Genomic DNA, 24,933 nt, shown 5'->3' with positions numbered 1-24,933 from the left:
CATTGGTTTCCTGAGACTAATTCCCACCTTGTTGGAAAACCCCACAGTTTACATATACATGAGATAAAGAAGGTAATTCAACAAGTGATTGAGGTATTAAAGACACAGATGTTGATATTTTGAAATGTATTTTATAAACGTATTTTAAAAGGAATCCTGTTTGTGTCAGTCAAAGAGCAGCTCTCCGCAAAGGATGACGGTAAAAGTCATTAGAACCATATTCCGAGGGAAAGTTTAGACCTTGGGTTGAACAGATTTTATCAACAAAGTTTCCATGGAGGAACACTGAGAGCAGCTCCAATGAATAGAATCATTCGCTATCTCGTCTAGCTGGATGTATGTCTGGATGCAGCATCATGTGTCCATCTAACCGAGCAGCAACCTTTTTGTCTGTGAGAATGTTCACTTTTGATCTTTAGGATTAGTATCTGAGGTTGTCAATTAATCTGGCCAAGAAAGCTAGGACATCCGGAATAAACGGACTAATGAAATATCATTATTCAGATGATATTCTACAATTGGCTGAGGTATATGGTAGGTATTATTGCTGATTGATGTGTACTGAAGATGATTGATGCTAAGTTAGTGAAAGGTAGATATATCATAGAATCATATGGCCCTACAGTGCAGAGAGAGGCCCTTCAGCCCATCAAGTCTGCACCGACCACAAACCCACCCAGGCCCTATCCCATATCCCTACATATTTTACCTGCTTATCCCACTAATCTACGCATCTCAAGACATTGAGGAGCAATTTTTAGCATGCCAATCAACCTAACCTGTACATCTTTGGAATGGTTCTGTTTCAAGCTGTAATCGTCATATTATCATCAGAGGGGTCCGGCTGCTCAATCACTGAGGAGCTGGGACCCTTCGGTGATATCTCACAACGATCGTCGGTTTAAATAAAGGTATGTCTTTAACTATGACATTGGCTTCATGATGCTTTGTGGTCACCTTGCAAAAAACCCTGCTAATATTCAGGAACAATCCCTCCGTCCTGTCTCTCCTGATCCTGACCCTTGGGAACAATCCCTCCCTCCTGTGTCTGCTGATCCTGTCCCTTGGGAACAATCCCTCCCTCCTGTGTCTCCTGATCCTGTCCCTTGGGAACAATCCCTCCCTCCTGTGTGTGCTGATCCTGTCCCTTGGGAACAATTCCTCCCTCCTGTGTCTCCTGATCCTGTCCCTTGGGAACAATTCCTCCCTCCTGTGTCTCCTGATCCTGTCCCTTGGGAACAATCCCTCCCTCCTGTGTGTGCTGATCCTGTCCCTTGGGAACAATCCCTCCCTCCTGTGTCCCCAGATCCTTTCCCTTGGGAACAATCCCTCCCTCCTGTGTGTGCTGATCCTGTCCCTTGGGAACAATCCCTTCCTCCTGTGTCTCCTGATCCTGTCCCTTGGGAACAATTCCTCCCTCCTGTGTCTCCTGATCCTGTCCCTTGGGAACAATCCCTCCCTCCTGTGTCCCCAGATCCTTTCCCTTGGGAACAATCCCTCCCTCCTGTGTCTCCTGATCCTGTCCCTTGGGAACAATTCCTGAGGGGAACGTCTGCTCTCTCACCATCACCAGATGGTGAAATATTCAACGGGACTCCAGGGGAAAGTGAAGATTGAGGGCTGACCTTAAAGCCCTTCTGTTGTCACAACAAGATTTAATCTAAAAAGAATCCCTTTTCACGGAGGGGGAGAGGTGAGAGTGACTGCCCTTGACATCAAGGCATCATTTCACCCAGTGTGGAATCAGGGAGCCGCAGCAAAACTGGAATCAATAGGAATCAGATTGGAGGTCAGTCATCTGAGCTCGTGGACATCACTGCAGGAGTTCCTCAGGATAGTGTCCTCGGCCTAACCATCTTCAGCTGCTTCAACAATGACCTTCCTTGCATCATAAGGCCAGAGGTGGGGATGTTGACTGATGACTGCACAATGTTCAGCACTATTCAGGATTCCTCAGATACACAAGCAGTTCCTATCTGAATGCAGCAAGACCTGAACAATGTCCACATCTGAGCTGGCAAGTGGCAAGTAATATTCATGCGACACAAATGCCAGGCAATGACCATCACCAATAAAAGACACTCTAACCATTGCCCCGACATTCAATGGCACAACCATCACAGAATGCCCATTATCAACATCCTGGGGATTACCATTGACCAGACACTGAACTGGGTGAGCCATAGAAAAACTCTGTCTACAGAAGCAGGTCAGAGGCTAGGAATCCTGTGGTGACTGACTCACGTCCTGACCCCCAAGGCCTGTCCACCATCTACAAGGCGCAAGACAGGACTGTGATGGGATACACTCCACTTGCCTGGATGAATGTATCTCCAACAACATTCAAGATATTAGACACCATCGAGGACAAAGCAGCTCGCTTGATTGTTACGCCTTCCACAAAACCTCCACCACCGATGAACAGTGACAGCCATGTGTACCATCTACAAGATACAGCACAGGAACTCACCAAGTCTCGTTTGACAGCACTTTCCAAACACACAAGCACTACCACCTAGAAGGACAAGGGCAGCAAACACCTGGGACACCATCACCTGGAGGTTCCCCGCCAACTCATTCACCATCATGACTTGGAAATATATCGCACTTTCTTCACTGTCACTGGGTCAAAATCCTGTGGATCTACCTGCACTTCACGGACTGCAGCGGTTCAAGAAAGCAGCTCACAGGAAAATAGGGATGGGTAATAAATGTTGTAAGAAGTCTCACAACACCAGGTTAAGGTCCAACAGGTTTATTTGATCGTAAACACCACAAGCTTTTGGGAGACATTGTTCCTTCATCAGGTGAGTGGAGAGTTCTGTTCAGAAACAGGGCATATAAAGTCACACAACATTTACAGAATACTGATTAGAATGCGATCTTTACAGATAATCTGCTAATTAAGTCTTAAATGTCCAATGTGAGTGGAGATAGCATTAAGCATAGGTTCAAGAGATTGTATTGTTTCCAGACAGGACAGTAAGTGAGATGTTGCAAGTTCAGCAAATCATGGGGGTTACAGATAGTGTGACATGAACCCAAGATCCCGGTTGAGGCCGTCCTCATGTGTGCAGAACTTGGCTATCAGTCTGTGCTCAGGGACTCTGCGCTGTTGTGTGTCGTGAAGACTACCTTGGAGAATGCTTACCCAAAGATCAGAGGCCGAATGCTATGCCCATGAGAAGGGAAATTGTGAAATTAAACAGGAGTTTATGGATTGAATGATGTATTATGAATAGAGTATTATGAACTATCCACAAATCTACCAACCTTTGTGTTATCCGCATTATGAATGTGCGAATGACACAAAGGTTGATGGATTTGCGGATAGCGATGAGGACCATCAGAGGATATAGCAGGGTATAGATCAGTTGGAGACTTGGGTGGAGAGATGGCAGATGGAGTTTAATCTGGACAAATGTGAGGTAATGCACTTTGGAAGGTCTAATACAGATAGGAAATATACAGTAAATGGCAGAACCCTTAAGAGTATTGATAGGCAAAGGGATCTGGGTGTACAGAAACACAGGTCACTGAAAGTGACAATGCAGGTGGAGAAGGTAGTCAAGAAGGCATACGGCATGCTGGCCTTCATTGGTCAAGGCACTGAGTTTAAAAATTGACAAGTCATGTTGCAGCTCTAAAGAACCTTAGTTAGGCTGCACCTAGAATTTTGTGTTCAATTCTGGTTGCCGCACTACCAGAAGGATGTGGAGGCTTTGGAGACAGTACAGAAAAGATTTAACAGGATGTTGCCTGATATGAAGGGCATTAGCTGTGAGGAGACGTTGGAGAAACTTAGCTTGCTCTCACTGGAGCAACGGAGGTTGAGGGGAGACCTGATAGAGGTCTACAAGATTATGAGAGGTGTGGACATAGTGGATAGTCAGAAGCTTTTTCCCAGGATAAAAAAGTCAATTACTAGGGGGCATAGGTGTATGGTGCAAGGGGCAAGGTTTAAAGGAATGTACGAGGCAGATTTATTACACAGGGAGTAGTGGGTGCTTGGAACTCATTGCCGGGGGAGGTAATGGAAGCGGATACGATAGTGACTTTTAAGGAACGTCTTGACAAGTATATGAAGAGGATGGGAATAGAGGGATATGGTCCCAGAAGGGTAAGTGTTTTAGTTAAGTCGGGCAGCATAGTCAGTGCAAGCTTGGAGGGCCGAAGGGCCTGTTCCTGTGTTTTAATTTTCTTTGCTCTTGGTATTTCTCTCTGAGGTCGGCCCTGTTGAAAATGGATTGTTTCCAGATAAAAACAAACTCTGCGATGTTCTATTGGTGTCAGAAGGAGAGAGCAGCAGGAATCTTTATCATGCATGTTCAGTGGGGAAGTTTTGTCGAATTTGATCAATAAAATCAAGAAGGAATTCCAGGCTGGAAGCCAGGCTTCAGGAGCTTTTAAACACATCGGTTAAAACAGGAAGCAAAAGAATTTAGGTGTGACATTGAACCGACAATCATTTGGGAAATGTTCATCCCATCCCAATAAATGTGGTCAGATCCTCACAAAAAGGAGATCCAGTGTCCAAGGAAGAAAGGGGTCCTTGGAGAATTTTGATTGGACAGTTGACCTGTGTATTCAGCCCAGACCTGATGCCAGTTGTGAGGTGTTGGAGCAGAGTACATGATGAAGCAGGCCAGGACAGAGGGGAAGCTCTGACAGCAAACTAAACATTGAGGGAACTAAACTTGGAGAAACCCACACTCAAGTTCCCAGCCCTGACTGAACCAGATGAGATGGGTGGTAAGATGCAGAAAGGATATACCCAATGGTGGGGATGTCCAGAACCAGGGTTCACAATCTGAGGATCAAGGATAGAGTGTTTAGGACAGAGATAAGGAGAAATTTCTTCACCCAGAACATGGTCAGCCTGTGGAATTTGCTACCATAGAAAGCAGTTGAGGCCAAAACCTTGTATGCTTTCAAGAAGCAGTCTGTAACTAGTGGTCTTGAGCAGGGATCAGGGCTGGGACTTCTATTGTTTATAATATATACAAGTGACTTGGAAGAAAATATAGTTGGTCTGATTAACAAGTTTGCAGATGATACTAAGATTGCTGGAGTTGCGGAAAGTGATGAAGATTATCAGAGAATATAGCAGGATATAGATAGGCTGGAAAATTGGGTGGAGAATTGGCAGATAGAATTTAATCCAGATAAATGTGAGATGATGCATTTTGGTGGATCCAATTCAGGTGGAAGCTATAAAATAAATGGCAAAACCATCAGGAGCATAGACACACAGAGAGACCTGGGAGTCCAGGTGCACAGATCCTTAAAAGTGGCAGCACAGGTGGAAAAGGTGGTGAAGAAAGCATATAACATGCTCACCTTCATCGACTGGGGCATCGAGTATAAAGGTTGGCAAATTATGTTCCAGTTATACAAAACGTTGACTAGGTCACATTGGGAATACTTTGTTCAATTCTGGTCGCCACACTACTGGAAGAACGTGGTGGCTTTCGAGGGAGTACAGAAAAGGTTTGCCAGGATGTTGCCTGGTATGGAGGGCATTAGCTTTGAGGAGAGAGTGAACAAACTGGGACTGTTGTCCCGGGAAAGACAGAGACTGAGGGGCACCTGATAGAAGTTTATAAAATAATGAGGGGCAAAGATAAGGTGGAGAGTTGGAAGCTTTATTCCCAATTACAAGGGGGCACAAGTTCAAGGAGTGGGGAAAAAGTTCAGTAGAGGTGTGCAGTGGAAGTCTTTTACACAGAGGGTAGTGGTGGCCTGGAATGCAGTGCCAAGTAAGATGGTTGAGGCAGTTATGTGAGCAATATTTAAGACTTTCCAAGATAGAAACATGAACAGGCAGAGTATAGAGGGATACAGGGGCTAGATAGAACAATGTGATTGGCACAGGCTTGGTGGGCTGAAGGGCCTGTGCCTCTGCTGCATTGTTCCTGATTCAGTTCGATAAAGCACTTGAGATGGAAGGGATCAAAGGACCAAAGGATACACGAGGAATGCTGTTGAGTTGGATGATCAGCCATGATCATAATGAATGGTGGAACAGGCTCAAAGGGCCAAATGGCCTCCTCCTCCTCCTAGCTTCCACGTTTCTATGTAAGATTTAGTGATGCTTCACATGCCAGTCTCCTGGGTAGGTTTTTGAGCAGCACAGGATTCATCATATTCTTGGTGGGAAAAAATACGAAATGTTACCCTTTAATTTGAGAATCCAAGAAGAGTTGTGAAAAGCACTCATTGTTCTCCATGGGATAATGTCCAAGATAATGCAGCGGAAAAGGGCTAAGAATAGACTTCGCTCACAGAAATACAATGTTCAAGAGAAGGGAGATCTCCAAGATACAAAGACTTAACACGAGTCACCAATTTTCAAACTGCTTTACAGATAAACATGCCTGTTCCAAGAAATTATTAATTATGTTGGGACATTATAAAGAAAAAGTGCATGTTTTGCTTTGTCATTGTGTCTACGTATGGCAGGGTTTATGATGGTTTTGTTTCATTTAAATCTGTTGTCTTTAAAGAAAGTGGGATGAAGGTATGACACTTCCATAACAGTTTGAGGACCACAGCATATTACCTTGTCCAATACCAGTATCCTGGAATGGAAAGAGTTCAAATTCCTCCCAGTGCCATAATGGGATTTGAACCCAAATCCCATTTGGGTTCCCCAGGCCTGTAACATTGTTATTGTGCTACCATCCCTCCCTGTTTCCAAACTGGCATTTTCACCAACTCAGCCTTTGTCAATGTGCTCGCCATTGCATCCTTTGATATTTATATTCTTCATCCAATTAGATTGTTCAAGACAGGTGATGATCATTGGTCCAATGATCAATGGACACAGTTTGGAAGAGTTGGGTGTGGAGAAACAAACAGGTTGTCTCTCTGCTGGGCTGGTCTGAGAATAAACTGGCTTCATGTAAAATCAAGTTAAAGATAGTTGGGGTTTGGAAAGTGCAGTTGTAAGTGTATTGTGGAATAGGTTTTTGCAGGGATGGATACAGAAGGGGGTGGGTTTGGGGGTGTGGAAGGGGGATATGGCTGGGGAGTGATACAAGGAAATGATCAGAGATGGTCTGATCTCTGATTGAAATTATGGCAGCAGTGAGACCATGTGAGATGGTAAGGTCAAGGGGAAGGTGGTGAATATGGGGTGGAGGATTTTGACTGTAATGATTTAATCACAGCAACTTCATTTCACCCCAGAGTCAGTTTCCTTTGACCTCAGACCATTTCCACATTCTCAGATATAACTCAACAGGAGATGGGTTTTGGATGTCTGCTGAGATGTGACAATCAGACTCCATTGTCTCCATAACAACAGATTAAAGATCAGAATTGTGATTGTGATGGTTTAATCCCAGCAACTTTCAGTTTCTTTTCTGTTTTCAATCTTGTCACTCAAGAGATTCCAGATCAAACTGATCATTTTCAAATGATTGATCATTGGATTTGAATCCAATCTTCTGCTGATGTCATTGATTGACAGTCCAAGCAGCCAATCAGGACAATCATTGGTGAAATGCAGCCAATCAGCTGATGGGGAGGTGGGACATTTCCAAAGCACTCACCAGACATATACTGAATATTCTTAATGTTTATTACCTTTTACACATTGACATTGACAGAAAAAAGACTTGAATAAACAGCCCAGCCAGAGGAAGCTGCAGAAATTCACAGGGAGAATGGAGGTTTATTAAAACACTTGTGGAGATTTTCTCAATAACATGAGAATCCTGTCCCTTTAAACAGTGACGAAAGCTTCAATTGTAACTGCAGGGTGAGCAGGAAGGAGGTCTGGTTTACTGAAGCAGATACTTCAGAGGGTCACATTATTTCTGTACAGCTGACAGTCTTCAGCATCTTCGAGAGGTTTTACTTGTTATCACGAGTCCACACTGTCCCCATCAAACACTCCCATGACAGAAACAGCACAGGGTTAGATACAGAGTAAAAATCCCTCTACAATATCCCAACAATGTTCTTTAACCCCTGACCCTCAGAAGTGTCTCAGACCCACTCCCAATAAGGAAGGGAGTTGTCATTCAGTGCTGACAATAACCTTTGTCCTCCCAGCTCACCCCTGTTCTATTCCAAGTTGTGTCTCCTCTGTGGACTGTCTCTAACACTCTAGGCACATTCTGAACTCCTGACACTCTTGCTGAGGGGTGAGGAGAGGCTCACGTGGGTGAGGGCACAGGAGAAGCGAGCGTTGGACTCCCAGTCAGAGCCAGAGAGGGTCAGCAGGCTGCTGACGCTGTAGGTGTTGTCCGAAGCTCGCAGGTAGTTGCTGGTCTGAACCCCGTTGGAAATGGCTGCACCATCCTTCTTCCACTTCACCTCCACCTCATCGGGATAGAAGTGATCAGCAAGGCACACCAGGGTGGCAGTGCCCTTGGTCTTGACCTCCTCCGGGGAGGGGGGCAGCAGGGTCAGCGTGGGTTGTGAATTCTCACGGGCTGGAAGAGAAGAGAAGGAATTTTAATCACTGCCATTTTCAGGCTTTCAACATCCCGAATATTAACTGGGATCAAATCAATGTTAATGTTTCAACGTTACACAATTCCGAAAATCTATTCCAGGGAACTGTTTTAACCAGTACAGAAACATCCCAAGAAGAGAAGGGGCAGTTTTGGGTAGTTTTAGAGAACAAATCTGGGTAGCTGGAAGTTGTATCGGTGGGGGAACATTTGGGTAACGCTGATCATCATAAAGTTAACGATTTAGAGTCGTTATGGAAAAGAGGAAAGATCGATCAAGGGTAAAAGTTTTAAATTGGGGAAAGGCCAATTTCATTAAACTGGAATTTGCCAAAATGAACCAGAAACGGTGACTTGAAGGTAATCAGTTTCAGAGCAGTGGGAGGATATTTGAGCTGGAGATAGAAATATATTCACACAAAGCAGTAGCGTGGGATATTGCAAAGAGGATAACTGAGGAATGAATACGGCTGGTTAGAAAGCAAAAAGGTAACTTGTGTGTGGAGGGGAAAGGCACAGAGATGATTCTGAATGAACAATTTATATTAGATATTACAAATATGGGGATATGGCTGAGGTCTTAAATAACTTTTTTGTTTCGGTCATCGCGGAGGAGGACGTGAATAATTTGCCGGATGTTGGAGATGGAAAGGTGGTAGGACTGGAGGGTGTCGATGACATTACTGTTACTAGAGAGGCGGTGCTCGACAGACTGGAGGGGCTGATTGTGGACAAGTCCCCAGGACCGGATGGGATGCATCCGAGGGTCCTGAAAGAAATGGCGGAGGTGATAGTGGATGCCTTGGTGGTTATTTTCCAGACGTCGCTGGATTCCGGGGAAGTGCCGGAAGATTGGAAAACGGCTCATGTTATGCCGTTGTTTAAGAAGGGTGCCAGGCAAAAGGTGGGGAATTATAGGCCTGTTAGTTTAACGTCTGTTGTAGGTAAAATGTTAGAATCCGTCATCAAGGAGGAAATAGCGAGGCATCTTGAGGGGAACTGCTTGATAGAGCAGACGCAGCACGGTTTTGTTAAAGGGAAGTCGTGTCTGACAAATTTACTGGAGTTCTATGAGGATGTGTCTTGGGCGGTGGATAGAGGAGAGCCGGTGGATGTGGTCTTTCTTGATTTTCAGAAGGCGTTTGACAAGGTACCTCACAAGAGGTTATTGCAGAAGGTCAGGGGGTATGGAGTTGGTGGTAGGGTGTTAGCGTGGATAGAGGACTGGTTGTCAAATAGGAGGCAGAGAGTGGGGGTCAATGGTTGCTATTCGGATTGGCGGATGGTGACTAGTGGAGTGCCCCAGGGGTTGGTGCTGGGGCCTCAGCTATTTACCATTTATATAGATGATCTGGAGGAGGGAACCGAGTGTAGGGTGTCGAAATTTGCTGATGACACCAAAATTGGTGGAAAGGCAAATTGTGCGGAGGGTGGGGAGAGTCAACAAAAGGATCTAGGTAGGCTGGGCGAATGGGCCAGGAAATGGCAAATGGAATTTAATGTTGGCAAGTGCGAGGTGGTCCACTTTGGTAGGAATAATGGTCGGAAGGATTATTACTTACGTGGAGAAAAACTGCAGCAGGCAACGGTGCAGAGGGACCTCGGGGTCCTTGTGCATGAGTTGCAAAAACCCAGCTTGCAGGTGCAGCAGGTGGTCAGGAAGGCGAATGGGATGCTGGCCTTCATCGCGAGGGGGATTGAATATAAAAGTAGGGAGGTCTTGCTGCGGCTGTATAGGGCATTGGTGAGGCCGCAGCTGGAGTACTGTGTGCAGTTTTGGGCGCCGTACTTACGCAAGGATATTTTGGCCTTGGAGGGAGTGCAGAGGAGGTTTACTAGGCTGATGCCGGAGTTGAGGGGGTTGAGCTATGAGGAGAAGCTGAATAAATTAGGCTTGTACTCCTTAGAGTTTAGAAGAATGAGGGGGGATCTCATTGAGACGTATAAGATGATGAATGGGATGGATAGGATAGAGGTGGAGAGACTCTTCCCGCTCAGAAAGGATAGTAGGACTAGGGGGCATCGCCTCAAGATAAAGGGGGGGCGGTTTAGAACAGAGTTGAGGAGGAACTTCTTCACTCAAAGGGTGGTGAATCTCTGGAATTCTCTGCCTGTTGAAGTGGTGGAGGCTACCTCGCTAAATATTTTTAAGACGCAGGTTGATGGGTTTTTGATAAGAGAGGGGATTAAGGGTTAAGGGGAGAGGGCGGGAATGTGGAACTGAGCCACGACAGATCAGCCATGATCTTATTGAATGGTGGGGCAGGCTTGAAGGGCTAGTTGGCCTACTCCTGCTCCTATTTCTTATGTTCTGATGTTCTTATGTTCAAATGAGAGGGACAAATCTGACATCGTATTTCAGGAGGAGAGAGATTGTGAAATAATTGATTGGATAATGTTAGTGAGAGAGGAGGTATTAATATACTTATCATTTTTGAAAGTGGAGAAATGCCCAGGCCCGGGTGAAATGTACCCCAGGATGCAAAGGGAAGCAGAAGAAGAAATAGCGGAGAGCCTGACCATAATTTTCCAATCCCCTCTCGCCACAGTTGTTGGGTGGGAGGACTGGAGAACGGGTAATGCTGTATCGTTGTTTAAAATTAGAAGCTGATGGGATCCGAAGGAAAGTGACAAGGTGGGTTTCAAAGTAGTTCAGTGTCTGGGGGTAAAGGTTTGACTTGAAGCTGGTTGAATCATTTTACAATGTTACTGAAATATTTGTAAAACATTACTACAAATTCAGCACTGAAATGGTTAATGGTGAGAGTATTTAAAGACACAGTGTCCCTTTAACAGAATGTTAACCAGTCAGGAAGCTGGAACTATTGCTCAGTCTGTCTGGGGGAAACAGGTTGAACATCAACAAACCTCAGATCACACATAGATCAGGAGAACTTTATCCCAGAACATTGGAGCAGACTTGGATCAACACACTTCACACAGGATTCCCATTGGCTGGTGTAGAAGCTTCTAGATTTCATTTCAAACCTTACTGCCCAGCACTGGGCTGAGGTCAAGGGTGAGGCTAGAATTAGTCTCAGTGTCCGGGGGTCAGACAGGGTCACTGCTCCGAATGACCCCATGAACTCTGAAGGGTGCGAGTGTGTGGAGAATGGGTGAGAGTCAGGATCAGGAATCTCCAAGCTCAAAGACAGAATTACATTTCTATAGCACCTGTCACCACCGTCTCAGGAGTGGGATTTGAAGCATCAGTCTGTTTCTGTGGATTCTCTGCTGCTTTCAGTTCAATGAAGAGTGCAGGAGGACATGGCAGGAGCAACAACAGACAGACTGAAAAATGAGGTGTTAACCTGGTGAAGCTACAACACAGAGACTGTGTACCAAACAGCAGAAGCAGCAAGTGATAGACAGAGTTAAACCATCCCACAACCAATGGATCAGATCTAAGCTCTGCAGTCCCGTCACATCCAGCCGTGAATGGTGGTGGACAATTAAACAACTCACTGGGGGAGGAGGCACCACAAATATCCCCATCCTCAATGATGGAGGAACCCAGCACATCAGTGCAAAAGATAAGGCTGAAGCATTCGCAGTAATCTTTAGCCATAAGTGCCGAGTGGATGATCCATCTCAACCTCCTCCTGATGTTCTGCAGACTAGTGCTCCAGAACATTCCATGCCCTTGGCCAAGCTGTTCCAGTGCAGGTACAACATTGGCATCAAGCTGGCAATGTGGGAAATTGCCTGATTATGAATTGTCCACATAAGACAAATCCAATCTGCACAATACCCGTCCCTTCAGTCTAATCTTGATTGTTAGCAATGTGATCTGAACATATCTACAGCGATATCAAACAGCACTTACTCTGCAATAACCTGCCCATTGACCCTGACTCTTGGTTCCAGCAGGGTCACTCAGTTCCTGACTCATTACAGCCTTGGTTCAAACATGGACAAAAGAACTGAACTCCAGAGATGAGGTGAGAGTGACTGCCTTTGATATCGAGGCAGCATTTGACCAAGTGTGGTATCAAGGAGGCCAAGCAAAACTGGAATCGATGGGAATTAGGGAGGAAACTCTCTGCTGCTTGGAGTTACACCTGGCACAAAGGAAGACGTTTGTTGTTTGGGGTTTAACTCTACAATTTATATTAATGAGCTGGATGAAGGGAATGAGAGGATTGTCGCTAAATTTACTGATGATACATTTATGAGTAGGAATGCAAGTTGTGAGGAGGATACAGAGTCTGAAAAGGAATAGAGATAGGTTCAGTGAGTGGGAAAACATTGACAGATGGAGGATAATGTGGGAAAATGTGAGGTTGTCCACTTGGGCAGGAGAATAGAGCAGAATACTAGTAAACTGGAGAAATTGTATCGAGTGATCTGGGTGTCTTTGCATCCAGGAACAGAAAAAACTTAGGAAGGCAAATGGAATGTTGCTCTTCATTCCAATGAGGATGAGTATAAAAGGAGGGATGTTTTGCTACAGCACATTGGGAAAATCACACTTAGAATATTGTGGACACTTAGGGTCTCCTTACTTAAGGAAAGATATAGGAGAATTGGAAAGAGTTCAGAGATGGTTCACTCGGCTGATTCCACCGAGTAAGGGATTGTCTTATGAGGGAAGCTTGAGCAAGTTGGGCCGATACTCATTGGAGTAGAACTTATTCCATCACCTCAGCACCATCTTCACCAGGGCAATTAGGGATGGGTGATAAATGCTGGTCTGCATAGAATCACAGGAAATAGGAACAGGAATAGGCCATTTGGCCCTTTGAGCCTGTTCCACTCTTCATCATGATCATGGCTGATCATCCAATCAGGAGCCAGATCCTGTCTTCCTCACCAAATTCTTTCATCCTATTCACCCCAAGAGCTAAATCTCACTCCTTCTTGAAAACGTGCAATATTTTGCCCTCAACTGCTTTCTGTGATAGTGAATTCCACAGGTTTACCCCTCACTGGGTGAAGGAATTTCCCCTCACCTCAGTCCTAAAAGGTATCCCCCATATTCTCAGACTATGATGCATCAAACTGGATGCTCCCAGCATTGGGAACATGCTTCCTGTATCTCTCCTGACGAGTCCTGTTGGAATTTTATAGGTTCTTGTGTGATCCCCCCTCATTCTTCTGAGCTGCAGTGGGGGCAGCACGGTGACACAGTGGCTAGCACTGCTGTCTCACAGTGCCAGGGACCCAGGTTCAATTGCCAGCTTGGGTCACTGTCTGTGTGGAGTTTGCACATTCTCCCCATGTCTGCGAAGGTTTCCTTCAGGTGCTCCGGTTTCCTCCCACAGTCCAAAAGGTGTGCAGGTTAGTGAATTGGCCAAGCTAAATTCTCTCTCCGTATTCCCGATGATGCGCCGGAACATAGCCACATGGGGATTTTCACAGTGACTTCATTGCAGTGTGAATGTGAGCCTACTTGTGACTAATAAATAAACTTAAAAAAAATACCAACGCAATCTCTCCTCCTACATCAATCCCATTCTCGTAGAAATCATTCCAGTAAACATTTGCTGCACTCCCTCTGTCCCAAAAATATCCTTCCTCAGATCAGGAGAGCAAAACCGTACACATTATTCCCAGTGTGGTCTCACCAAGGCCCTGTATAACTGCAGAAAGACAGAATTACGAGGGACAGAGATCGGGTAGATATGAGGAAACTTTTCCCCTAAATCACAGAGGCAGCAGATTTTGAGGGATTTGAGGGAAATCCTTTCACTCAGAGGGTGCTGGGAATCTGGAACTCGCTGCCTGAAAGGGTGGTGGAGGTGGGAACTTCCATAACATTTAAAAAGCATTTCGATGACCACTTGAAATTCCAAAGCAGACAAGGCCACGGACCAAATGCTGGAAAATAGGATTAGAATAGAAAGATGCCTGATGGCCGGCACAGGCATGGACAATAAAATCCTTAAAGTGCAGGCGGAGGTCATTCGGCCCATCGAGTCTGCATCAACTCTTTCCCCATGTATTTCCCTCACTATTCCCCCTAACCTGTTAGAATTTTATAAATCTCCATGAGTTGTTTCCTCATCCCATGAACTCCAATGAATATAAGTCCTAACCAACTCAATCTCTCCTCATACATCTGTCCCATTATAACAGGAATCAGTCTGGGATACCTTCTCTGCACTCCCTCTAGAACAAAAATATCCTTCCTGAGATAGGGAGACCAAAACTGTGCACAATATTCCCAGTGCTGCCTCACCAAAGCCCTGAATAACTGCAGCAGGTCAGAATTATGGAGACATAGAGCAGATACGAAGGAACTTTTCCTCTTTTAGCAGTAGATTCAAAAACCATGGAGCACAGATTTAATTTCAGAAACAGAAAATTTTGAGGGATTGGAGGAAAAACCTTTTCACCCAGAGGGTGTTGGGAATCTGGAACTCACTCCCTGAAAGGGTGGTGGAGGCAGGAACCCTCACAACATTGAAGAAGTATTTAGATGCGCATTTGAAATTCCAAAGCACACAAGGCTACGGATCAAGTGTTGGAAAATGGGTTTAGAATAGTTAGGAGGTTGATGGCCAGCAGAGACAGGATGGGCTGAAGGGCCTCTTTCTGTGCTGTAAATGTCTATGACACTCTGACTGAACCAAGATGGCCGAGAATGTAAAGTGACCAACTTCTGGAAAATTCCGATGTGGATTATATTTGACTGACCAGACCCGAGAGAAGATGGAATATCACACCTGAAAGTTAGTAAGAAGTCTCACAACACCAGGTTAAAGTCCAACCAGTTTGTTTGGTAGGAAACTCACAAGCTTTCGGAAACGCTGTTCCTTTGTCAGGTGTGACAGGAAACAACAGGGAAATGGGTTAAAATTCCAACTGTATCCCTGAGCTGTGTGTACTGGTGCTGGGGTGACAGAATGTGAGTTGAGACATTTTTCGGGGTGCTCCAGTTTCCTCCCCCATTCCAAAGGTCTGCAGGTTAGATGGATTGGCCATGCTAAATTACCCCGAGTGTGTTCTTTAGGTGGGTTAGCAATGGTAAATGCGCAGGGTTACAGGGAGCCTGGGTAAGAAGCTCTTTTGGAGAATCGGGTGAAAAGATTTCCCTCACGTCTCTCAAAATCTGCTGCCTCTGTGATTAAGGGGAAAAGTTTCCTCATATCTACCCTATCTCTGTCCCTCGTAATTCTGTCAATGGACTGAATATCCTCCTCCTGCACTGTAGGGATTCAATGGCTAATAAAAAACTACATGGACTGTGTAAGGTTTCCACGGGTGAAGGGATCCATTTTAAATGAACCCTGTTGTGACCAATCGAGGGCGGGATTCCAGCTGATTACTCCTCACCCAGAGGAAAACAAAATTGGGATCCGGTTCAGGAAGTTAACAAATGAGGGACCCTGTCTGAGGACTGGTCACAACATGTACACAGCAAGATCCCACACACAGCAATGAGAACAATCAGCATTTTCAGTGATGTTGGATCCGGGATAAATATTGGATTCAACTCATCCCAAAGAGAAAGTAACAGAGAGTCTCCCCAAAAGCCTGGAACACTGAAGCCACTGGATTGTGAGCCCTGCTGTGGCTGTTTGTCATCAGAACTTCAGCAAGAGATAAGCAGGGAGTGGAGAGAGCAGAGTGAAAGCTGGGGCAGGTGGCACCTCGGTGTCTGACTGTGCTGCTGCTGTGATCAGTTATATCAGAGAGTGAGACAGAGAGTTCAACTTCACATCAAACTCTGCCTGTGTGTGTCAGACTGAGACTGACAGGAGTCTAGAGAGTGATTTCACTCCATGCTGCAGGAATGTGAACACAGTCTGCAAACGTCCAGATCTCCTCCACACGGTGGGTAAAAGCTGCTTACTTATATCTTGCTGCTTAAAGGGGGGAATGGAAGGAAAGAAATACAGCTGGACTCCCTGTTCTACACAGTGTTCTTCAATCAACCATTTCATTGACTGCAGCTTCCTCACTAACACCTTCAACTATTCAGTATTTGTGTTTGAGAAAGTTTCAGCATTGAAAGGGTTAATAACGGAGGATTGGGCTTTACTTACTCAGTCTGAGTTTGGTTCCTGTACCGAAAACAAGGCACACTGACAGCTTCCAGTGGAGGAGCTGTACAAAAACCTCTGTCTCTGACTCACTCACTCACTCTTCTTTTTCTCTCACTCTTTCTCTCTCACTCTTTCTCTCTCTCTGTTTCTCTCAATGTCTCTGTGTTTTGTTGGGAGAGTTGAGAATTTTAATTTGAGATGATAAATCTTTCAGCTGCTCTTCATATGTGGACATGGAGAGTAAGAGGGAAACTCGAGGCCTTCAGTGAGCGGTGGACACCACAGGGACTGGAGTGTGTAGTGGACAGTGCAAATAATTTGTTCAGTTTCCTTTCTTGTGTTCATTAAATATTATATAAAACTGTGGGATGTGTCAGTACAGGAGGTGGGACTGTGTGTCCATTATTATATATTATATGAAACTGTGGGATGTGTCAGTACAGGAGGTGGGACTGTGTGTCCATTATTATATATTATATAAAACTGTGGGATGTGTCAGTACAGGAGGTGGGACTGTGTGTCCATTATTATATATTATATAAAACTGTGGGATGTGTCAGTACAGGAGGTGGTGCTGTGTGTCCATTATTATATATTATATAAAACTGTGGGATGTGTCAGTACACGAGGTGGTGCTGTGTGTCCATTATTATATATTATATAAAACTGTGGGATGTGTCAGTACAGGAGGTGGTGCTGTGTGTCCATTATTATATGTTATATAAAACTGTGGGATGTGTCAGTACAGGAGGTGGGACTGTGTGTACATTATTATATATGATATAAAACTGTGGGATGTGTCAGTACAGGAGGTGGGACTGTGTGTCCATTATTATATATTATATGAAACTGTGGGATGTGTCAGTACAGGAGGTGGGACTGTGTGTCCATTATTATATATTATATAAAACTGTGGGATGTGTCAGTACAGGAGGTGGGACTGTGTGTCCATTATTATATATTATATAAAACTGTGGGATGTGTCAGTACAGGAGGTGGGACTGTGTGTCCATTATTATATATTATATAAAACTGTGGGATGTGTCAGTACAGGAGGTGGTGCTGTGTGTCCATTATTATATATTATATAAAACTGTGGGATGTGTCAGTACAGGAGGTGGTGCTGTGTGTCCATTATTATATATTATATAAAACTGTGGGATGTGTCAGTACAGGAGGTGGTGCTGTGTGTCCATTATTATATGTTATATAAAACTGTGGGATGTGTCAGTACAGGAGGTGGGACTGTGTGTCCATTATTATATATTATATAAAACTGTGGGATGTGTCAGTACAGGAGGTGGTGCTGTGTGTATTGGGTTTTTGTAAGGCTCTGTATCACTGTGTCGAGGGTTGCTGCCATATTGCTGACAGTAATAATCAGCGACATCCTCATTCTGAACATTGCTGATTGTCAGGGTGAATCTTGTCCCAGATCCACTGCCGGTGAATCGGTCGGATACTCCTGTGAATCGATTTGTTGCATCGTAGATCAGCAGAGCCGGTTTCTGTCCTTCTCGCTGTTGGTACCAAGAAACATAGTAACTGACAGATTGACTGGTCGTACAGGTGATGGTGGCGGTCTGGCCCAGGCTCACTGACAGCACCGGGGGAGTCTGGGTCACGCTGATTTCTCCATTGATACCTGAGGAGTAATAGAGAAACAGAGTGAAGTAAGAACTGTCACAGAAAGAGGCTGTGCAATGAGATATTGTTGGAGACACTGACTGTTCCTCTCCTTTCAGCATTTTCCCTTCAATCACAAGTCAGGAGAATTGGATTGAAATGGAGAGCAGGGAAATATTCAAGGTGGAAGGAGAGAGATTTGTACCTGCGATGCAGAATGCCAGAGGCCAGAGCAGCTGGATGGCTGAAATCATGGTGTGTGCTCGTGTCCCTGTGCCTGGTTACTGATAAACTCTCCCTTCACTGGGCTCTGCTTTATAAAGCTGCGGCCTGTGAGAGTCTCACTGCCTGTTCCTCAGTTTGTAAATGGTCTGACCCAGAGAAACCACGTCAGCACCTTTCACTTCCTCTTCTTCTCTCTTCCACCCTCTCTGCCTCTCTCACTCTATCGATATCTCTCCATCACTCGCCGTCTCTCTCACTCACTCTCTCTCTCTCTCAATATCTGCCCCTCAGTCTCTGCCTCTCACATTCTCACAGTTTCTGTCTCTCTCAGTCTCTGTATCTCTCAGTCTTTCAACATCTGCCCCTCAGTTACTGTCTCTAGCAGTCTCTCGACATCTGTCCCTCGGTCTCTTTCTCTCACTCTCCGTATATTTGTCTCTCGGTCTCAGTCTTGCTCAGTCTCTCCATATCTATTCGTCAGTGTCTGCCCCTCACTCTCTCTCTGTCTCTCTCCCTGTCTTTCTCTCTCTCCTCCGCTCTCTTCCCCTACTGCTCTTTCCGTCTCTCTTCCTCTCTCACTTTCTTTCTCAGTTGTCCTTCTGTCTATTCATTTCCCCAGAAGAGGCGCCATCCTCCTGGTCTCCACTCTGTCAGTCCCCTCACAATCTGATATGTTTCAATAAGATCACCTCTCATTCTTCTAAACTCCAATGGATTCAGGCCCAACCTGTCCGACTTTTCTTCATAAGATAACCCCTCACCCCAGGAATGTGTCGGGTGAATCTTCTCTGAACAGTTTCTAACACAATGATATCCTTTTTCAAATAAGGAGACCTAAACTGTAGATGGTATTCCAGATGTGGTTTCACCGAGACCCTGTACAGCTGCAGTAAAACTTCCCTATTTTTAGATTCCATTCTCCTTGTAATAAACACCGACATTCCATTTGTTTCCCTAATCACTTGCTGTAGTTGCAGACTAACTTGTTGTGATTGATGTCCCAGGACAGCCAGATCCCTCTGTAGCACCGAGTTGTACAATCTCTCTCCATTTCAATAGTTTACTGCTTTTCTATTCTTCCTGCCAAAGTGGACACCTTCACATTTACCCAGGTTGTACTGCAAATGTGTAGCCACTCACTTCCTCTGTCCCTATCTGTTTGCAGACTCTCTACCTCCTCTTGGTAACTTACTTTTCCCACCTATCTTAGTGTCACTGGGACATTAGTTCCATTCATTCCCTTTATCCAAGTCATTGATATGGATTGTGAATAGTTGTGGTCCCAGCACTGATTGTTCCAGAACTCCACTAATTACAGTTCCCCAACCCCAAAACAATAATTTTTCCCCTCTTTCTGGTATCTGTGAACTAATCAATCCTCTATCAATGCTAATATGTTACCCACACACCATCAGCTCATATCTTTTGTCATAACATTTGATCTTTTTAAAGTTTTATTTATTTATTAGTTACAAGTGAGCTTACATTAACACTGCAATGAAGTTACTGTGAAAATCCCTTAGTTGCCACACTGCGCTCAGAGGGAGAATTTAACATGGCCAATGCACTTAACCAGCATGTCTTTGGATTGTGGGAGAAACCAGAGCACCCAGAGGAGACCCACGCAGATACGGGGAGAAACATACAAACTCCACACAGACAGTGACCCAAACCGGGAATCGAAGCTGGGTCCCTGGCACAGTGAGGCATCAGTGCTAACCACCGTGCCACCGAACTTTAAACTTTAAACTTTAAAATATATAAATAAACACCCTCCAGTGGGGACCAGTATACATTAGAGTCACACAAGTGTTGTTCCAACAATCCCCCTGACCTCACTGACCTATCACCCCTGACTTCATAAGAACTTAAGAAATAGGAGCAGGAGTAGGCCATCTAGCTCCTCGAGTCTGCCCCGCCATCCAATAAGATCATGGCTGATCTGATAGTGGTTCAGTTCCACTTACTCGCCTTCTCCCCATAACCCTTAATTCCCTTATTGATCGGGAGTCTATCTACCTGTGACTTAAACATATTCAACGAGGTAGCCTCCACTGCTTCAATGGGAAGAGAATTCCAGAGACTCACTACCCTCTGAGAGAAGAAGTTCCTCCTCAACTCTGTTCTAAACTGACTCCCCCTTATTTTGAGGCTATGTCCTCTAGTTCTTGTTACCTTTCTAAGTGGACAGAATCTCTCTACGTCTACCCTATCCAGCCCCTTCATCATCTTCTCTTTCTCTATAAGGTCACCCCTCAGCCTTCTAAACTCCAACGAGTACAGGCCCAATCTACTCAATCTCTCCTCATAAACTAACCCCCTTCATCTCCGGTATCAAACTGGTGAACCTTCTCTGTACTCCCTCCAAGGCCAATATATCCTTTCGCAAATAAGGGGACCAAAATTGCACACAGTGCAATTTTCACTGTGCTCCAGCTCCCTCCATGGTGTCACCCCTCCGTAACTCTGCGTCCTGCTGTACATTCTCATTCCTTCCCTCACCTTCCATCTTCTGATTCTGCTCTCCTGCCCATCGCTGCTTCCTTCATCCCACCATTGACAGCAGAACCTTCAGACACCCAGGCCCTGCACCCTGATCTCGCATTCTTAATCCCTCCTCCTCTGCATGTCTCTCACCCCATCAAACTCCATCCTTTCACTCAAGCCTCTCTCTCCCTAAAGACCCCCAGCCCTTCCTCCTATTCCTCTGACTGCAACTCTGAAACACCTTTAGCTGTGTTGTACGATGAGGTGCTATATAAATTCAGATTCTTTGTGGATTACAGGTTGAGCAGAATTGGCCACAGTGGTGAAGGTTCCTACAGTCAAATATCCTGCTGACAGGATCCAGATTTTAACACACACAATGGGGCATCGAGTAATATAGGAATTTTTTTCAAGTTTATTTGTTTGTGGGGGGTGTGTGTCAGTGGCTATGTCAACATTTATTACCATTTCTTAATTGTCCTTGAGGGGGTGGTGGTGGTGAGCTGCCTTCTTGAACCGCGGCAGACCATGTGGTGTAGGTATACCCTCAGTGCTGTTAGGGAGGGAGTCCCAGGACTTTTACCCAGCAGCAGTGAAGGAGCGGTGATATATTTCCAAATCAGGATGTTGAGTGACTTGGAGGGGAACCTCCAGGTGATGGTGTTCCCCGGGACCTGCTGCTTTTGCCTTTACAGATGAACTGGTCAGTCGTTTCGAAGGTGCTGCCTCAGGAAACTTGGTGAATTCATGCAGGGCATCTTGTAGATAGTACACACGGCTGCCAATGTTTGAAGGTGGTGGAATGTTTGTGCCAATCAGCTGGGGCTGCTCTGTTCTGGATGATGGCAGTTTCCTTGAGAGTTCTTGGAACCGCATTCTTCCAGGCAAGTGGAAAGTATTCCATCACACAACTAACTTGTGCATTGTAGCTGGTGGACAGGCTTTGGGGAGTTAGGAGGTGGGTTACTCTTCACAGTATTCCACACTACTGATCTATTGTTGTACCATAGTATTTATATGACTCGTCCAGTTAAATTTCTAGTCAATCGTAACCACCAGAATGTTTAAAGTGGAGGATTTAGTGAGGAAATGTCATTGAATGTCAAGGGGAGATGTTAAAATTCTCTTTTGTTGGAGATAGTCATTGCTTGGCACTTCTGTGGTATTATTGTTATTTGCCAGTTGTCAGCCCAAGTCTGGATATTGTCCAGGTCTTGCTGCATTTGGATATGGACTGCTTCAATATCTGAGGAGTTGTGAACGGTGCTGAACATTGTGCAATCATTGGCGAACATCCCCACTTCTGACCTTATGATGGAGGGAAGGTTATTGATGAAGCAGCTGAAGATTCTTGAGTCTAGGACACTGAGGAATTTGTGCAGTGATGTCCTGGGGCAATCTCTGATTGAAATCCTATAACCACAACCACCTTCCTTTGTGCTGGCTATGACTTCAACCAGCAGAGACTTTGTCCCCTGATTCCCTTTGATTCCAACTGGGGCTCCTTAGAAAAATAGAAACATAGAAAATCTACAGCACACTACAGGCCCTCGGCCCACAAAGTTGTGCCGAACATGTCCCTACGTTAGAGATTACTAGGCTTACCTATAACCCTCTATCTTACAAAGTTCCATGTACTTATCTAAAAGTCTCTTAAAAGACCCGATCGAATCCGCCTCCACCACCGTTGCCGGCAGCCCATTCCATGCGCCAACCACTCTCTGAGTGAAAAACTTACCCCTGACATCTCCCCTGTACCTACTCCCCAGCACCTTAAACCTGTGTCCTCTTGTGGCAACCATTTCAGCCCTGGGAAAAAGCCTCTGACTATCCATTCGATCAATACCTCTCAACATCTTATCCATTTCTATCAGGTCACCCCTCATCCTTCATCTCTCCAAGGAGAAAAGGCCGAGCTCCTTCAACCTATCCTCATAAGGCATGCTTCCCAATCCAGGCAACATCCTTGTAAATCTCTCTGCACCCTTTCTGTAGCTTCCACATCCTTCCTGTAATGAGGCAACATCGAGGGCCGAAGGGCCTGTACTACGCTGTAATGTTCTATGTTCTACGTCCAGAACTGAGGCACCTTGATGCCACGTTTACTCAAATGCTGCCTTGATGTTAAGGGTAGTCTCTCTCACCTCACCTCTGGAGCTCAGCTCTTTTGTCCATGTTTGAAACAAAACTGTAATGAGGTCAGGAGCTGAGTGACCCTGGCAGAACACAAACTGAGTGTCAGTGAGCAGGTTATTGCTGAGTAAATGCCGCTCGATAGAACTGTCAACATTTTCAATCACTTTACTGATGATTGAGAGTGGATTGATGGGGCGGTAAGAGGCCAGAATAGATTTATCCTGGTTTTTGATATACAGGACATACCTGGGCAATTTTCCACATTGCCGGATAAATGCCAGTTTTGTATCTGTACTGGAACAGCTTGGCTGGGGACGCGGACACTCCTGGAGCACAGGTCTTCAGGCCTATTGCTGGAATATTATCAGGACCCAGAGTCGCTGCTGTACCCGGTCACAAATGTATCAGCTTTATCTTTTGCACTGATGTGCTGAGCTCCTCCGGAATTAAGGATGGGGATATTTGTGGATCCTCCTCCTCCTTGTTTAATTGTCCACCACCATTCACGACTGGACATGGACTGCAGAGCTTTGATCTGATCCATTGGCTGTGGGATGGTTTAACTCTGTCTGTTGCTTGCTGTTTGACACACAGTCCTGTGTTGAAGCTTCACCAGGTTAACACCTCATTTCTCAGCGTATCTGCAGTTGCTCCTGCCATGCCCTCCTGCACTCTTCATTGAACCAGGGTTGATCCCCTGGCTTGGTGGTAATGGTAGAGTGGGGGATATGCTGGACCATGAGGTTACAGATTGTGGTTGAGTACAATTCTGCTGCTGCTGATGGCCCACAGTGCCTCATGGATGCCCAGTTTTGAGTTCCTTGATCTGTTTGAAATCTATCCCATTTAACACGGTGGTAGTGCCACACAACATGATGGAGGGTATCCTCAATGTGAAGATGGGATTTTATTTCCACAAGGACTGTGCGGTGGTCACTCCCACTGATACTGCCATGGACAGATCCATCTGTAACAGGCAGGTTGGTGAGGATGAGGTCAAGTATGTTTCTCCCTCTTGTTGGTTCCCTCCCCACCTGCCGCAGTCCCAGTCTAGCAGCGATGTCCTTTAGGACCCAGCCAGCTCAGTGTGTGGTGGTGCTACTGAGTAACTCTTGGTGATGGACATTGAATTCCCCACCCAGAGTACATTCTGTGTCCTTACCACCCTCAGTGCTTCCTCCAAGTGGTGTCCAACATGGAGGAGAACTGATTCATCAGCTGAGGGGGGGACGGTATGTGGTAACCAGAGGAGGTTTCCTTGTCCGTGTTTGACACGGTACCGAGAGACTACATGGAGTCTGGAATGTTGTTGAGGATTCCCAGGATAACTCCCTCCTGACTGTATCCCACTGTGCCTTCTGTGCTGGGAGATTGGAGGTAGTGAACACGGTTCACCATTTTCTCCCGTCTCAGTAACAAACATCCAGCTGCTCTGAGCTCCTTCTTTCACTTCCTCTGTTGGTTACGTTTCAATCTTCCGATCTGACAGTCTTTGCAGTTATTTTTGACACTGGGGATTTGTGCTGTGGTCTTAATCTCTAACAATAACTGTCCAATCAGTGAAAAGAACAGCAGCTCAGAGCAGTCAGGACTGAGGAGCCAGGCTCACTGGGAAACACATTGGGAAGATCAAAGCCATGGTCGTCATCTCCCGATAGAAACTCCATCCCTTCCCCTTTGGAGTGTCTGACACTAAGCCACACAGTCCACAGCCATGGTGTCCTATTTGACCCTGAGATGAGTTTCCCACCACATCATCCACTCCATCACTCAGAACACCTATTTCCACCTCGGTAACATCTGCCGGGTCCTCCTGCCTCACATCATCTTCTGCTGAAAATCTCATCCGTGTCTTTGTTACCCTCTGAACGTTACTATTCCAATACTGTCCTGGCCGACCTCACACCTACCACCCTCCGTAATCATCAACTCACCCAGAACTCTGCTGCCCGGATCTGAACTCACACCAAATCCCGTTCACCCACCACCCCCTGTTCCCACTG

At 45.5% G+C, this 24,933-nt stretch overlaps 1 gene segment (V, D, J or C); it reads right to left on the bottom strand.

The window, feature by feature from the left end:
• Positions 1-8,115: 8,115 nt before the first annotated feature.
• LOC145348436 (Ig kappa chain V region Mem5-like) lies at positions 8,116-18,336 on the bottom strand. The segment is given in 4 exon segments: positions 8,116-8,444; positions 16,457-16,495; positions 17,799-18,101; positions 18,288-18,336. Coding segments are annotated over 4 exon segments (720 nt in total).
• Between the last annotated feature and the right edge of the window lie 6,597 nt (positions 18,337-24,933).

Source organism: Carcharhinus amblyrhynchos, chromosome 9 (genome assembly GCF_965287045.1).
Source record: "Carcharhinus amblyrhynchos chromosome 9, sCarAmb.v2.hapA, whole genome shotgun sequence".
NCBI classification, from domain to species: domain Eukaryota; kingdom Metazoa; phylum Chordata; class Chondrichthyes; order Carcharhiniformes; family Carcharhinidae; genus Carcharhinus; species Carcharhinus amblyrhynchos.
The sequence above is the reverse complement of the archived record's forward strand: the minus strand, read 5'-3'. Positions and strand labels throughout refer to the sequence as shown.